The sequence below is a fragment of the Mastigoproctus giganteus genome, chromosome 2 (assembly GCF_048544385.1).
Source record: "Mastigoproctus giganteus isolate SK-2022 chromosome 2, ASM4854438v1, whole genome shotgun sequence".
NCBI classification, from domain to species: domain Eukaryota; kingdom Metazoa; phylum Arthropoda; class Arachnida; order Uropygi; family Thelyphonidae; genus Mastigoproctus; species Mastigoproctus giganteus.
The window spans coordinates 214,228,872-214,247,074 of NC_143576.1; the positions used below are offsets into that span (position 1 = coordinate 214,228,872).

General features: G+C 37.9%; 1 protein-coding gene across 2 annotated transcripts in view; it reads right to left on the reverse strand.

The window, feature by feature from the left end:
* Positions 1–209: 209 nt before the first annotated feature.
* The window catches only part of LOC150090074 (uncharacterized), an 82,860-nt gene continuing 64,866 nt past the window's right edge, over positions 210–18,203 (reverse strand). For both annotated transcript variants that reach the window (XM_090389747.1, XM_090389746.1), the window contains exon 2: positions 210–4,387. In XM_090389747.1, coding sequence (XP_090245873.1) covers positions 2,057–3,937 — 1,881 coding nt within the window. In that variant the 5' untranslated portion in view covers positions 3,938–4,387 and the 3' untranslated portion in view covers positions 210–2,056. The remainder of the gene's footprint in view (positions 4,388–18,203) is intronic.

Here is an 18,203-nt window from a genome sequence, read left to right on the forward strand (position 1 = left end):
TTCTCTTTCAAGTTTCTTATCTTAGATAATAGTTATATTCCTACATACAAAGTGTAACTTAATAACACTTAAATAAGTCTTCAACAGCCTGCAGAATCTTGGATTAAACGAAGCGAATGGATTTACGCTTTAATCGCAATTTAAAATAATAATAAAATGAAAGTAAATAGTTATTCAGACCTATATGGTTATGTTTCGAAATAATTTCAACCACAACATCAGTGCAATGGTGGAAATATAAAATACATTAAATTAGCGTCATCTACATCAATTGTATATAAATATTTATATAATTCATAAAAATATCAAAAATTTACTTCTGGTTGCTGAATGTAATTTCTTGTATTGGTTGCACATAGCTTTATGGTTGTCTCGGACCCTGCATACTGGTACATTGTCAAAATGGTGTAAAAACAAACTTAAAATCCCTTGCCTTTTAACCAACACCTACAAGCCCAATAATAGTTTAGGCTAGTGCAGAAACACGCAACGACATCGGTTGTATCAGTAATATCAATATTTATTCAATTTAATACCAATATCCTGGTTTGATCAATTTGATATGGTATGTAACTAATCCTTACTCTGTCCACTCTTACTGATCAGTTGCCGAAGTGTCTGGACAATGAGAGCTTTATTCAGTGTTGAATATTTCTTTACACCATCAGACATTTCTCGAGTGCTGCCATCAAGGAAAGAAAGGATACTTCTCCAAAAAGAAGCAAGTTACTTGTTGTTGGTGGTTTGCTCTTTAATGGCACAAGGGCTGCTAAGGCCATATTGTGCCTCAAGTTACTTGTAATGGAATATCAAGGTAACTCGTGGTGATAACATCCAAACATAACAGTTAACGACATAAAAAGAAAATGGTGTATCTTAAAAGAAAACAGCCATAAAATTACTTTTTTTTAAAGATTACCATGTATGTAAATTATTTTTACCTATAAATTGTTGCCCTGAATTTTAATAATACCCACAGCTTCAGGTTAGCACTTTATTCTTATTCGTGATTCTGTAAAACCCATTATATGCTGAAGTCTATTTAAGTGAATGAAGTTAAGCAGTAGGGACTAAGCCTGGAGTAAGGAACCTTGTTTGGGACAAGAACCAAAAAAGGAAACACCAAATGTTCCGTTTGTGATTTAAATCGGTGGTTTTCAATGGGGTTTCTAAATAATATCCGAGTAAGAGGACTGCGATGTACCATAATAAATTAAAATCACAAAAAAAAAAGTTACAAATGAAGATGGGAACTAAGCTAATGACCAGCAGTGGCGTAATGGATTTAGTTTGATAAAAAAATGAGTAGACGACACAGAAACAGTAAGACAATCTGTAGTAATAGTTTGGTTTTGATCTGCAAATGTACGATTTCCCCTTCCCCTATATTTCTTAAGTATATACCCAGTCCACTGAATTTTGATGTCTTCTTTAAAGGCTGTGTCTACTAAGCGTACTTATTAGAGGTGGATGAAAGGCAAGGGATTCTAGATGGACATATAACAAACTTCACGTATTATCACACCTTGAGCTTTTTAACCACTGAATTCTTTTCAAACTTGGATATAACTATTGTCGTCTAACCTAGTAAGTCGTATTTCTTAGAATAAAAATTGTAAATTCTTAAAATCAGTTATGTTTAAAGAATATTGATTGTCTCAGATAACTGGAGATGATGAGCTCCAGTGTCGACATATGGAAATGATTTTAAAATCATGATGGTAGTTTTTGACTTTGGGAAAAATCCTTAATCAAATTTTCTCCAAATTAAACACGAAATGAGTTGTGTGTCTTTGACAAAGACTGTCTCACTAAAAGGCAGGAATGTGTTGACTTGAGTTGGTCTAAAGACAGCTAAGATGTCGATCATTCTTTACACTCATTTTTCTCTTCAACTGGAAGACGTCATCAATTTCTGAAGCATTCATCAAAACATTGAAACAGAAATGTTAACTTCTCCCAACAGGAGTCGTCATACGGAAAAGTAAATAATGGACAGCATCCATCGTATCGTATAAGTGAAAGCAGTCTTTTTTAAACAGCATCTGTCACAGGGTCACGTTGGAGAACGACCGTTACCTCCACATGTCAGTGCAAGAGTAGAAGACACGGGGGAGGTTATTTTATTCCCTTTTTCCTTGCTTTTACATTTGTTCGATGATGGAGACTTTCTGGATCCTCCTGGACTTCGGTTTCTTACGTGTGAATGAGTTCCATTACTTGTAGTAAGGCCAAGTTCTTTGGCTTTTTGTCTTTCTTGTATTTTTTGTCTGAGCGTAAGAAGTGTTGAGGGACTCGCTCCTGTACCGTGCTTCACGTGTTTTCCTGTCAACGCCCGCACTGGTCGTTTCTTCAAATTGTTTGGATCCGAGAGACTGTTTTCATCCTGCCCCAGCAAATCTCCAGCTTTCTGCTCACTGGATATTAAATGTAATCTCGATGACCTGATCGGAGACGGAGATGTCGGAGGTGATACACCACCATCACTCATCACCTTCGGGTCTGGAATTCTCTCTATACCCAGATGCCGTTTGAGTAATTCATGGTCCTGGAATTTGTGCATTAAGTGAGTATAGAAGCCATACACATTCCATGGGAATCCCGCTGGTGCCATATGACGTAGACGCTCCAGAAATGTGCCTTGATCCGCATAAGACAGTGGACCCATCTCCGTTGATACAGAAGCCAATTTCATGGCGATGTCGCTTTGTGCACAATGTTCCAGCAGTGGCGGATTCCTTCGCAGAGAAGATTCTGAGAGAGATCTTCCACATTTCAGACGTTTCTGGTCATTCAGGCGAGTAATAGGACATCTACGAATCTGTCTCTCAGAGTCCATATGATTTTCGGCATCGTCTTCTGCATCGCTAACATCTGTTATTTTACGCTTGAGGTCCTGTTCAATGGACTCATCGCTGTCAATCCACTCTTGTCTCGATGCAGATCGATGTGATGACGGCACTTCGCTGTCCGATTTGTAGCCAGATGGATGTCTTCTGTTCCTCTCACTTTTCTTAGAGTTAAGCTGCGTACAACTTAGTGACCTCGTGCTTAATGAGCATTTGTCTCGTTTCCTATAGTTTTCCAAGATTTTTCTGTTCAGTTGGTTCCGTAGTGGGCTATCAGTTAAAGTTGGTGGAGCTTCTGACTCGCAACGCCTCAACTCCTGGACAGTTGTTAATGGAGACTCCGTGTTCCACTTCATCCGCAAGTCAGTTAGATTGGAGTTGCACCTGCGCAAATGGTCGTCTCTCATAACGGCCTCGTCAGGATACATCTCAGCCGAAAGGGGACTTGTAGAAAAATGTGCTCCAAAGTCCCTTCTACCGTCATTTGTGATACCATTCGAATTTAGTTCACTCTCCGAATTTTTGCGACAAAAACTTCTAGAGTCCCCCATTCCATACAGCGCGGGATTTATAGGCACTGGAATGTGTGCACCATGGGGAGTTTTCACAAGGGCATACGTAACCCCAAACTGATCACACAGGAGAGGACCAAGGTGACTGAAGGCTACTGGATTGAGAAGAAACTGATTAGCCATCGCTAGAGGAGAGTAGCCAGCAAATCGATCTATACTGGGGACGGTGCTAGTTAATCTTTTAACAAGTTCTTCATTGCCCAAGAAGAACATCGGGTGGACTGACGGTGGGGGAGTCGAACTAACTGCTGACCATTTCTGCCAATTTTTCAGCCATTCATTTTCTCCCGATTCAGCATGCATCGTTGGTGCCTCAGTTATTCCATGACTTCCGTTCTTCAAAAGGTTACTCTCCTCCGACGGTTGCCTGCTCAGAGCTGGTTTTTTGCGAAGATCAATCGGTGACTCATTATCATCATCGAAGTTCCCCATTATTTGATGATTTTTAAGCCGATCGTGTTCAAATTCAATCTGTTCTGGCGATGCAAAGGTCAGAGGGTCATCATGACCCTTCATCTTCCGTGGTACCGTTGCTGTATGCGAGCTCCTAATGAATTCTAAGCATATTTTAAAGTTCGCTGCTCATGCCTAAGCATGATGACACGTGTTTTACTTCACGCAGGTAAACGTCCTCTCTCTTGCTAGAATTATGAGCTCAGGTAGACGCATTAACAGCAATCTCTTTAATCCAGTAACCCGTCCACGTTCAGACGGTTTGACTGTTGACCTCAAGGCAAACGCACCCAAGGCGACTGCACTTTCCCCGATTCTGACCGGTATCCAAGGACGTTGGGACGAATGCCCTAACCTGGGCTGGTGACACCGTGACCTGAGCAGACGATGTTCCTTTACCTCAGTTCGCCGAGGGAGGGCAGTATCACAGCTTAGTAAGGACTGGTGTCATGGTCGTTTCCAATTTTCACTTAGCTCGTGCGATGGATTAAGACAGGAGTTCTTTGGCATAGCCTGAAAATAAAAGAGATAAGAATGTTAGTGTTCTTGTAGACGTGTAAATTAATAACAAATTCTCAGAAATGGTGATTAACTAGATTACTAGTTTGTTACACCAAAGTTTTTAACCTTTATTCAATCAATACATATATCTCATAAGCCATAAAATATTTTTTTTCTTCAAAATAATATGGAGAATCAACATCTTACGCAATACTATCATAAATACTGTTACAAAGCCTAAGTACTGAAATAACAAAATAAAATTAAATCCTCATTTGCAATGCTTAATATACATTCTTTGTATGATGCGTACCAAAATAAACAGTACTAATTGAGCTCCTCTTCTTGTACAGACTAATATGAAACGGGGTAAAAAAGAAAATCCAGTAGCAGTTAAAGAGTTGCACAAAGGGTCTCCATCCAACCTTTGCAAATTGCTCTAGCTATTAGGAATTAGCAGACAATTTGTCTACCGTGCCATTAAAAGAAACAATAACACTCAAAGAACAGAAGGCCACTCTAGAGCTGATTTTCCACACACACACAGCCTAACCTGAACAGGTGAATAAAGGTTATTACGAACTGAATTCGTGCAATCATCTCAGCAAACAAAAGGTAATGGCCAACGAAATAAAACTATTACCTGGAACTACTACGTCAAGTTTACTTTAATCAGATTTAGAATGAGTGCTTTCGGTAGCAAGTGAGGGAAGATATGCATTCTTGCTCTAAAAGGTTGCCATCAAACCTTATTTAACCATCAGAACGATAAATCCATCTCCAGGAGGACTGCTAGAGTGATGACAGTTTGGTAGGGTGTAAACTACGAAAATATCACAGAACCGATCTGCATGTCTGTGAATAAAGAGTTAAAACTTCAACTAAATTGTAAACCCTCTTAACCAAATCATATTCCATTGGCCAGTGTACCTTATCAGCAAGATTCAACTCCTGATTAAAAGGTTAAGAAGCCACAAGCATGATTTTTGAGTTATGTTCAAATTTCATCACAGAATGGCCTTATGAGAGCCAAACTTGAACCCTCTAGCCCTCTAGCCCACAGTTGGTATAATCACTATCCCCCACACGAGTGGAAAAGACTTGAGTTCGAATCCTGTCAATGACGTGAAGAATTTTTATGGGTCTTTTACACAACGTGACTAAGTTAGTTGGTCTCAGGCGAAGGTAGCACGGTTTTTTCTCCCGAAAACTTGATTTTTTGTCCAGCAAATAGCAAATCTACCACAGAACACACACAATAATTTACAGATTTAAGTTGCCAATGCGCCTAAAATCCTACAATAACAATAATTGAGTCCATTGTACTACAGATTATGGTTGGAATTAGACTCGTGGCATAATGAAAAGATACTGACCATCTTATGATCACTGATTACAGTGGTAGCTAATATTTCATGGGGCAGTATGCTTAATGTTGTAGTTGTGTTAGGCGCGTCAGTGACTTAGGCTGTACAGTGTTCCGGAATTGGGCATTATGTCTGGAGAAGGGTGAGTTCGCGGGTCTTTATTCTACATGTTGTGAGGGATGAAAAATCCGCAATAACTTATAGAGGGAAAATTCCAACTACCTCTGACCGAGATCGGCTTACTACAGACTCGACTGAAGAGAACTCTTTAGAAATTCGTCCACTGTGACAGGACTTAGAGCCAGACTTCAAACGAGTGACGTGGCGAAACCACTATACCGCCAAGAAGGAAGAATACTGTACATAACATTCATGAATTGTTTATTCAATCAATAAATAAAATCTATAAACAATTTTCTGTTTCTTTTGTAATAGTTATTTATGAAATGTAGTATTTATGACATTATGTTATGTTTTTTTTTTAATAGAATTTCAAATAGTGCGTCAAAATTGAAAACAGCTGTCCCACAGTGGTCAAAGTTTCGAGAGCGAAGAAAGGAAATGGATACGCAAGTGTTCAGAACAGCCCTATCGCGCAAAATCCACTGATAACGTATACCTTTGGGGAACTGCGCTTTGCAAAAACAAAATTATAGCGGTTACATAACTTTTACAACTGCTGAAGATCAGCACAGGAAGTGTGACCACTACATTATTATTAATCGTGGTTATCGTAAAGTCGCAGTGGATTCCAAGGTTACTTCAAACTGAACAGCAGAATCTGAAAACGAGATTTTCTTTTGATCACTTTTTATACTAGATGAAAAGGTAATGGATTTCTGAATATGATAATAGAAGAGAGTCTTGGTGCCATCTTTTTTGAACCAGATTCTAAACACTCCATTATGCAGTAGAAGAATGATCGATCTATAAAAATGAAAAAAATTTCATCCCAAAAATTCTTCGACCACCTTTTTTGCTGTTAAGACTTTAGAGCACCTGATGCAACATTAAATGGAATTTCGCTTGGTTTTTAAAAGTAATTCTTGGTTTGATTAGAAGGTATTTTTTATGAATTCATATTTTTCTATTTATTTCAACTCAAGGAAAGGGAGCAGGGAAGGATTGGTGTCATTTACGAGTATGATCTCCGAATTCATCTTCTATTTTTATTTAAATATTAACCTCGTTCGTTTTTGAAATAATTTTTTTCTGTTCAATCTGCCGAATTCTACCTTTGATAAAAAAAAAATTCTAAGACTTCTCAGAAATAGTTTCTTTCTTTTTTATTTTTATTACTAGACTAAAACGAATTTCAAACGTCCGTTTCTTTGTTTTGTCTGGCAAGATTATCTAGTGAATTAGATTTATCTTTCATAGTGTTCCAAAGTTCCAAAAAGCTATAATTTTTACCCTAAACGTGGAATTGATTGCTTTTTATTGGTGAAGTTTAATATGAATGGTCTGTGTACTTATTTGTCTGAAGAGGAGATTCTCAAACTGTGGGTCGCGACCCACCCCCACGTGTCGGATCGCGAGCAATTTGGAGAAGAGAATCTCAAAATATTTTTAAAGTTTGTCTCGATTTTAAATTTGATCATTTTTTTGTTTATTTCCAACGAAACGGTTTTATTTTATAAATTTATAAGGTTCTATCATGAGCCATACATTTATTTCCTGTCCGATTCTAACTCCACAGATTCATTTATAATTTAAGGGGTGGCAATGTCACAAAGTTTGAGAATTCTCAATCTTACTGAACTGAAGCCTTTCTTGGTAAACTGCCCTTTCGTTCTATTCATCAATTTTGTTGCCCTTCTCAGCACCTCCTTATCTGTGCTAACAAAGTTCCTCTATATCATAGGAAAAAAAAACCCATGAGCTGTCCTGGTAGCCTGTCTGCATTGCGCAGAGAATTTCATATCTGGCTGTACAATTACCAGCAGGTCTTTTTCATTCTTCACTACCCTGAGTGCGGTACCAAACAGTCGGTACATTATTTGGGATTGCTGCTATTCATATTATTATTATTAATTGTTATTAATAGCCATATGGTGCAAGGAAGCCTGAAGCTTATGCTGTACCAAGAAAAAAAATGTGGAGTTCAGGGAAGATGGTGGAAATCCATATCATGTACTCCTAACCATTCTTGTACAATTCTGGCACGATGCGCTGTGGCATTGTCCTCCATAAAGTAGCCATCGCCTTCGGAATAAAAGTGTAACATTGCAGGATACAGTAGATCTGATACAAAATTCAGGTACTCGCTGGATGACATTCAACATTCCACTGGTATCAACAGAGCCAGTTCGTGCCAACAAAAAATTCTCCCTACCATGATACCACCTTTAGATGCTTGAGTTGTCTTAACAAAGCCTGACGTAGCCGAGTGGTCAGGAGTGCGAGTGCAGTAGCACACGCACTTTGAGTGGACTGTGGTTCAAGTCTGTGACTGCTAAATACGATTAACATTTGTATTGATTGATTTATTGTAAACTATACTGACCTGATGGTCATGCCGGTGTATAAACAAGAAAACTTATAAGCAAGGTCCATCGCTTCGTGAGTTTCTCGCCACACGCTCTGCCTACCAACAGTGCACAGCAAAGTGCATCATAATTCGTCTGACTACATGACTTTATTCCATTGCTCCACTGTCTAAAATATCTAATTTCTTCATTTCCCTGCGCATGGTATTGGTTGAAATAGGTCAGTTCTGGGCTTCAGTGAATTCAGATGTTATTTGCTGCACACTGCATGTTCACCACATTTTTCTGAACAGTTCTCCTTAGAGTACGGCTGCTTCCCTCTTGAAGTGTTGCTTTTCTGCCACATTTACGCCTTTCAGATGTGGAACAACCACTTGCTTTCCAGTCGTTAAAATCCTTTGGGATGGAAGCTTTTGAGAAACTAGTTACGTCTTTTGTTTTTTGAATTGTGACTCCTGCTACAAGTTCACCCAATATAAGATCTTTTTCAAAGTCTCACGCGTTTTTCCCATTCTGGCATCAGGTCAGTGCAATCGAACAGCCTGTGCAATCTTTATACCCACGTCATCACCCAAGGCGCAGTTTTATTTGCATTTGTTTGCATTTTCTTCTGTCTGTCACTGCCTTGATACAAAGGTTCGTATTTTTTTGGCCAGTGTGAGCAATGTACGAAGAACCATAAAGAAATGGCGTACCACTCAACTGTTGCATTCTCATCAAAGTAATAGATTCGCTTACAGTTTCTCCAACCAACCATCGACTAAGAAATCCGATATAATACATACGGCGTATTATACACTGAGTGATCACTGAATTATAACCATCTACCTAATACTTCGTAGGTCCTCCTTTGGCCCTCAGTACAGCAGCTATCCGACGTGGCATTGATTCAACAAGATGTCGGAAGCGTTCGGGAGGTATGGCCAACCAAGCTGTGTGTAATGCGGTCAGCAATACAGGTATGGAGGTGATTGGTATATCCAGACGCCTGATACGCCTTTCCATAGTGTCCCACAAGTGCTCTATGGGATTGATATCGGCGGAGTTCGGATATGCTGGAAGTCAGAACTGTGTTCCTCAAACCATTCCTGCACAACAAGTGCCCGATGGCTCAGCGCATTGTCATCTTGGAAGATACCATCGCCATTCGGTAAAAAGTGTAACATAGAGGGGTGTACACAGTTAGCAAGCAGTTGACGATAGCGCAGACCACTGATACTTTGTTCCACATGCACCAAGGATCCAAGTTCCTCCCAGTGAAACATAACCCACACCATACAACTGCCTCCACCGACCTGCACTTTTGATACCATGTATGGTAGATCAAGAGCCTCATGTTGTTGACGCCAAATTGTACACGACCATCCACGGTGTGAATTAAATGACGTGATCAACCGACCAGCACCATTCTCCTAGTCGTCTAACGTCCAACTTGCATACTCTTTGCACCAGGCGAGTCTTTTATGCCGATGAACTTTGGTTAGGAGAGATGCCGTAGGGATCGTCTGCTGGTATAGCCCATACGTGCGAGCGTGCGACGCATGGTCATGCCAGATATTGTTCCGGGTTGGCCCATGTTGTATTGGGTAATCAACTCTTCAACAGTGCTGCGGCTGTTCGCCTGTACGAGTAGACGGACCCGGTGCTCACCTCTAACGTCAACCTTTCGCTGACCTCTGCAGTTTTGCCGTCGGGTCGTTGTTTGACCATTTTGACGCCAGTTCTGGTACACTTTAACTACGGGGCTCTTGAACACCCCACCAGTTCAGCCGTTTGGGAAATCGAGGCACCAGCTCGACGAGCTCCCACAATCTGTCCTTTATCGAAGTCCGATAAATGCTTCCTTTTACCCATCACGCTCGGAATTTTACTACCGACTGAACCACTGACACCTTATCTATGTTACATAGGTCGACTAACTCCGCACTCTCGTACCTCACGTGATCAACGGGTCGCATTCATTTTTCATAGGGGTGGTCATAATTCTGTGATTAGTCACAATTCATAAAATTACGTAAAGCCAACAAAAACTCCCATTTTCATTTCAACTTCTTGACCTTACTACCAAACTCTTTCAGGAAGGCAAAGTTTTTTAATATTTTCTTTTGTAAAAGGAGACCAGTGAAAGGAATGCCATCAACATGGCTCGCGATCATCTGATCCAAATGGCATTCTGCAGGAAATAGTCTGGGGCCAGATAAAGGGAGTGTTTGGGAGGAGGAAAATAACAAAAGTATTCCATTACGTAACATAAGAAAAACTAAACAAAATTATTAAATAAATAACGGGGCAGATATTTATAAGCTCAGAACAAAATATCGAGAGCCAGCATATCCGATTATCAAACCTGTTTTGTTTGATTTTCCACCGGGTCACGAGAGTTGCCGAATCCATCTTATTTATTCGAAAAGCATATATCTAGTACGCAGCCCATATATCCTTTTGAGTGTTTGATTGTAAAAACAAAATACCTGTATGCGTATACTGTATATTACTTTTAATTACTGCATCTTCATTACCACAGCGTTGTTTGTAAGATGATACCAAATGGAACACAGGACAACTCTTGTTTCTAGTGTGGAATCCTGCTTAATTAATATGCAACCATAGCGAGCAAGTCAGCGCTTTAGCAGTGCCAAATCGTTGGGATTAGGAACCAGTCACAAATTACGTAAAGGAAGAAGGGATAAAGGAAATTTTTGTTTTTAAACGTTGCTACCCTGAAAGATGGAATTTACAGAAACCATCCACGATCCAATGAGAATCAGAAAATTTTAAATATCCACAACAAGTTATTGTAGTTTTGAAGTACGTACTAATCAATGTCCACATGCAAAACAGCTTAGAAGGCGCGGACTGCAAAGCTTGGCGGCTGGACATTCCAGTGAGGACCCGAGATGCTCTGAAAGGAGTGGTAAAATGAACAAAAAGGTATATTTTCAGACAGGAGAGAAACAAAAACTAGATGTGACAATTATAAAATTTTGTAGGAGAAAGAAGACTACGTCTCATCGGGTTTAACTTTAGATGGAGTGTTGTTGATCATTAGAATTAATAGTCTTCCACGGTGGTCAAAGCGGTGACGTTGGTAAAGTTTAAAGCGGAATTGGATAGCTATTTTTTTTTGGAAAAATGGGAAGGCATGGGTGACTGACAATTTGGTTTTTTTTTCCCCTTTTTACTTCTCTTTATTGGCAGACGCAGAAAAAGTTTCTTCCAAGCAAACTGCCTGTGCAGAGGGCTGGAATTTCTACCTCAATTAAAAAATTGTTAACAAAAATTCTACCAGTTACAATGAAATTATATTTCTAATTTCTGTACCTCAATAAGTTGCTGTTGAAAAAACATCAGCTTCATGACGTGGAATAAGGAAGAGAAGACTTTATAATCCATAAAACTTCATTAAAAGTTATATTTAATTTTTATTTCATCAAAAAACATCGTAAAATTCAACCACACGGTTGACTAAAAATAATGGAGTGGACTGCCAATTAAGCTGCGCCGGATAATTATTACGCCTTCATAAAATGTATTTATTTATGACCACGACAGAGGAAACTATTTTATGAACTAGTAAATAATTTTCAGCAAGGAAATATTTTTCAATATTATAGAATGAAGTACCTAAAGAAGTCCTACATCGCGCCTGGACTCTTGACCAGACGGAATGTGGGATGAAAAACATTTCAACGAAAACAGGTACACCCACAGAAACATGGTCAATGCCTGCACCTACTTTATTGCTTCTTAGAAGAGAGAAAGAGAAGAAGAAGAAGCGATAGTCTGAAAGATAAAATGTGTATGACATTAAGAAGAGAGTCATTATTCTATTTTTGAAAAATGCTTATAAAAATCTTGCTTTAACACTTCAATTACTTATCTCAAAGATATTGCAATGGCCGTGTCAATTCATCTAGTCATCATCATCTAGTGCCCAATATCAATTTATGACATTATCAGCAATACAATATCGTTCTGATTTACCCTGCTGACAACCAGAAAGAGTTCTAACACTCGTGCGTTTACGAGCAGCTGGATTAATAGTATTCTTTTTTAAGAAATCTTTTAAAAGAAATTGTCAGCTAGTATATCATAAAATAGATCATATTATTGCAGTGAATGAGTCTGGTGTCGTTAACATATGAACTGAAAAAAATACAAGGAAGTATGCATATACAGGTGTTCTATCAGAGGATGTAACGTGTGCACGCGATTGTAATTAAATAAAGAAAAATAATAAAAAAACAAAGTTTCCAGAAGAGACAGCCTGGTGACTGTTAGCTGATAGTGATTACATTTGCAGAAGGGAAAGAATCCACTGCTTGTGTAATTTCAAAGGTTTCTCAAAAGGTTGTAATTTTAAAGGCTTGGCTCCTAAAAGATTGGATCCATTTAGGATCCAATCTTTTAGGATTGGATCATTTTATGGCCATTTTATTGGGTACACTTACTATTTTCATGAAATTGAGTGATCCTTCAGTAATGGCATTACTTGTTCGTCTCATGCGATATAAAGCAGGTGGCAGATACGCATGGATGTTGTACGTGTGCAATCAGAGAAAGAATGGACAAAACGAAAGATTTAAGTAACTGTGGTAGTCAATGCCAGACACGCTAGTATAAATACCTCGGAAAATGCAACCCACTGAAATTTTCACGTACGACTGTGTTTCGGCTGCATCGAGATTGGTCTAATAACCAAATGGCATCAGTCAACGGTGATCGGAAACAGCTGGTTGATGCGAGAGACCAGCAGAGGCTGACGAGACTTATGCAGGATTACACAAAGGCTACAGTCAGTCAAATAACAGTCCAGTACAACAATGACAACCAAAGAGGCATTTTGTAAAGCACAATTCGATTACATTTGCACGGATGGGCATGACAGCCGACGACCGAACGTTTTCCACTCCTGTCAGCAAAAAACAAGAAGGTAAGGTTACAGCGGGCTTAGTAACACCAACCCTGTATGTGGATGACTGGAAAATAAGTTGCTTGGTCTGACTAATCCCGGTTCTTGCTGTTTCACGCTGATTCAAGAAAGAGAATATGGCGAAAACAGCACGAGCTCATGGATACATCCTGCTAGGTGTGACAATGGTCCCCTTGATACCAATAGAGCAAACTCTGGATGTCACAGGTTATCTGGAAACTGTTTCTGATCAGGAGCTTCCATTTATGGCTGCAGTGTATCTACCTACGAATGGGTTCTTCCAGCTGGATACCGTTTCATGTCACATGGCCAAACTGGTTCCAGGAATATGAGAAATAATTCAGTCTCTCTCACTATATCTCAATCCACTCGAACACCTGAGGAGTGAGGTGTGGAACCAGCTCTTAGGAGTAGAGATCCGCAACCACCCAATTTGCAACAATTGGGAAGCAACTGAGTCAGAGCGGATCAGAAAACCTGTGCCACACTTTCGAATCTCGTTGAGTCCGAGCCATGACGAATCCTGGCTGTTCTGAGGGCTAAATGGAGACCTACTCACTATTGTACCTAATAAAGTGGGGATTCAGTGTGTATGCCTTTAAGCACAATTAATTTTTATGAATGAATGAACTTATGCCAATTTGGAAACTGAAGCCACTTTGATGAGGCAACAAAGATATAAAGTCGGGGTTGGGGGGGGGGGGCAGATGATGATTCCACACGACTTGATTCTATTCGGCGCATAAATAATTTGATTAGGAATAATTCCTCTTTAACCCCAAATATTAAAATGCAAGATATAGCTGGTCTTATTATAAGCAAAACAGACACGGGAGATATCTACTATTTGGGGTAATGAATACAACAGTAAATTAGTAAATTATATTTAAAAAATTGCCTTCGATCTCTGTGGAAACAAAGAAAGAAAATTTAAGACTGTAATCTTGTCAAAACGTGTTTTGTGCATTTTTCAGACAAAGGAAGTATAACTACACCATTCAAAGGGCTCAACACTGACCCCCATCTATTTGGGGTAATGAATACAACAGTAAATTAGTAAATTATATTTAAAAAATTGCCTTCGATCTCTGTGGAAACAAAGAAAGAAAATTTAAGACTGTAATCTTGTCAAAACGTGTTTTGTGCATTTTTCAGACAAAGGAAGTATAACTACACCATTCAAAGGGCTCAACACTGACCCCCATCACCTGAAAAAGACCACGTGTCGACCCTTGTTTTATATAACAGTCGATATAATACTGGCAGTTCTTCTATGGCTATACAAACCTTTACAGAGGAAAATGGTAAGTACACGAAATTTATTGTTGAATGACCCCTTACCAGATCTCAATTGATAGGGAGAATGGTGGTCAAAGACAGTGGAATATTCGACCATAATGTTTGGGATAGTTAAGGCCAAACGCTTTAAATGTCCAAAGATCTTAGAAACAAACTCTGTAATCTATTTGAAGAGACCAGAACAGTAGATCAAATGAATCTTTTTCTCTAAAGAAGGCGTCATGCTCTCCAACTGTATAAGTTACGATACATACATATTACTTTTCAGCCCATTCTGAGCTAAAGAACGTTATGGTTCAAAAACTATTATTACTATATGTATATAAATATGTGTATTTAGAATTGAATTTAAAAATATAACAGTCCCGAATGATTTATTTATTTATTTATTATATTCTACATAATCTACAACATCTAGATTGCATAGTTTTCATTACTGATCGACTGTTGTGACCCATCAAAAAAATTCGAAAAGTAACATGTTGCCATAGAAAAAGGTTGTCGAACAGTGGTCTAGGGGCTATCAGGATCACCTCATGAAGAATAGACACTGCAACTTCCTTAATAAGACATGGCTAACTGACAAACATCGACCGTCATGTGGTATAATATGGCCACGGTTAAGCCACCCAACTGTAATCTAATTTAGATTTTGGATGGTATGGCAACCTGTTATTGCAACGGTTAGTTGGGCGACAAGCAGATAATCTGAGTGGTAGGTTCGCTGTTAATTATACTGTCTGGGGGCGTTGCTATATGTCGAGTCATTTATTAACTGATTGGTGGCACGCTACCTAAATCGGATTGTGGCGTGGTAACCCTCCAACAGCTGAAGAATGAGGTGTGGTCAAAAATCCACAACAATAAATCTGATTGATACAATGCCTTTTGTCTAACGGGGGCAACAGACCATTAGGGTTTATAAAAACAAACGGATTTTCGTTTTCTTAAACTCGACTTTTCTGCCTTTTTCCCTTTTATAGCGAGTTATGATTACCTATAGAAATAATCGTAGCAAACGAAATCAGATTTATACTTTACTTTCTCCCAAATGACAAACACTCTGTCCTGTTGTGCAATATCATCTCCAAACAGGTACATGTTTATTATTCATATTAACAGACAGCTGTCAGTTTGTTAATATTACTCTAACACCTGTTTATATTACCTGTAGCCTTCCATATAAGCTATATATTATCCCCAGTTTATGTAATTTAACGTAGCTTGACTCTGCTCGACTATTTCACCGTTTTAATTTTAATTAAATTTTAAAAATTCTCTTATTTTAGCAAAATTTCTAACAGATAGTCAGTGATTATCAGAACTATATTCTTATTAACATTCGCTATTAGTAAAAAGTAATTAGATTTACTTTATGTACACTGTTTATAAATACAAGTGAATACTAATTGTTTTGAGTAGTGTATTTGAAAAGCTTCAAAAAGTATCCATAACACCACACCACACCACACCATAGATCAGCTTTACTTGTCTTAATAAAGTTAATAAAGAAAATTAAAAGTTCGCAATCTGGTTGTAATGATCAGTTACCTCCCCACGCTAGGTTAAGTCCTCAATGTAAGTCGATTTAATACTTGCATTCAATTCTGGAGTTTGGTTAACCAGAGTTTTATTCAACATCGTCAACTTTTACTTATAAAATACCCATTTTAAATATGCCTAAATTACTTATGGAATCATTTCACTCGTGGATTATGGACCACCAACATTCGAAGTCGTCCACTGAAGATGACAGTATTTTGATTAATATTTTACTTGTTTTGTTTTCGGTAGACCATAAGAAAACGCCATTGCTCACCTCAGTACATAAAAGCCAATGTACTGCTAGTACAAATTGAAAGAGATGGACCATAGCAACAAACTAATTACTGCATCTACCATTCTAAATATTTATAACGGTTAATACAACAGAATATTATTAATAGAAAACCCTTATAACAAGAACACTAATCTACAAGAGAATGATACGAACCAAAATAAAAAGTTAAAACACAGATATGCGGTAGATAACTCTTCAGCTGCAGTGATATGGCGACCTTCAAGTGATAACACAAGATCTTGAGTTGAATCTATCTCCTGACGCACAGCCAATCAAACAACAATTGCTATTTATAGCAGGTAATGGCGGATTATTTCGTGTTTTACACTGGATGGTTAAAAGAAACGGTTTTTATTTTATATGAATTTTTCTATGTACAAAGAAAAGTAGCTCAGTACTAAGAATATGCAACGCGAGGTGATTCAAAGAACATTCTCTTTCTGAAAAATAATCTTTCGTAACAGTTTGCAAGTCTAGGATATAATATCGAGAAATCTGAAGTCCACAAACCCGTGAACAGAATATTAAACAACTTAAAATAGACAATATTCATTATCCTTGTGGCATCAAGAACAAGTGGACCCGGATGTAAGACAGAACAATAGACCATAAGACAGAACAATAGACCTTAAGGTGAATTATAGGAAATGGATTGTCATTGCGAGTGAGGGATTTTGGATGAATCCAAACTTTCTTAGATATTTCGCTAGATTGAAAAAACAAAAAAAGCAAAACAAAAAAAAAAAAACAAGTGTCAAATTTTTAATCATTTTCTTCAGCAGTAAAACGAGATTTGTTTTGTTTTTAAATATAATTAATATTGATTAAATTCTCCTAAGTTAATGTTAATGAATTCCTCTTGAATATTTAATGAGAAACTGCGCTAAAACCGTCAAGTTTCTCAAAATTATATATGATATAACAAGGGGCTGGGCTAACTATATTGAAAATTAATTATATTTGTATGTGGAGTCCTGTTTTCAATACGTCATTAAACTTCCATTTCTTTTTAGTAATTCAGACGGGACGGATGGGGAGAAAGGGGGGTTGGTTGTTGTGTGAGAGAGAGAGAGTGACCCAGAAAACTGCAGGAAGTTATGCCAGTTTGTTTTCTGACATCAATAAATGGCCTACTTTCCTCATTCCCCAATTTCTCTTTCTCCCTCCGTTTCTCTCTTTCACTCACACACTATAAACGCTCTGATAAATAATCTAAACCAGGAAAAGTGAATATCTGTGAGGTAAATCAAATGTCCAGTCCTAACTACGAAAAACATTGGTGTAGAGTCGCGATAAGTATCTAGGGAGTCTGCGGAAACTGTTGCAGTCATGATGGACAGATTGCAGCAATTTGATAATCTATCCTGTACAAATAAACTCAAAAACATACAAATATAGTGAACGAAGCCAGTCTGCCACTTGTTGATTTTCGTTGTTCAAATAGATGATGTATACCAATCCTATCAAAAATTTTAAACTCTTGCAAAAGCATAAACCAAGGATAATTCATTATTTGTTTAATTCTATAAAAAAAAAAGGGAAAAAACGAAAAAAAAAAAAAAAAACAGGGGCAGGAGCTATACAAAATAGGATCATAAAAATCAAATACAATTTACAAGTGGCTAATTTACTACTTAAGAAAATTAATATGTAAAATAAACACAAATTAACAAAATTTAAAAAAAAAATAATAAATAAATTTAAAATGCAATGATGCGTGTTTACAGTTTCCAACACAGTGTTAAAGAACTTGAGTCACTATAGTGACAGAACTAGTGACAAAAAACAGATGCAATGAAATATCGATATACATATACTTTAGTAATAAAAGTTCCATTTCTTGTACTGTCACATACCCATATTAAATGAATCGTTCCATTGCCATAGTAACAGCCTACGT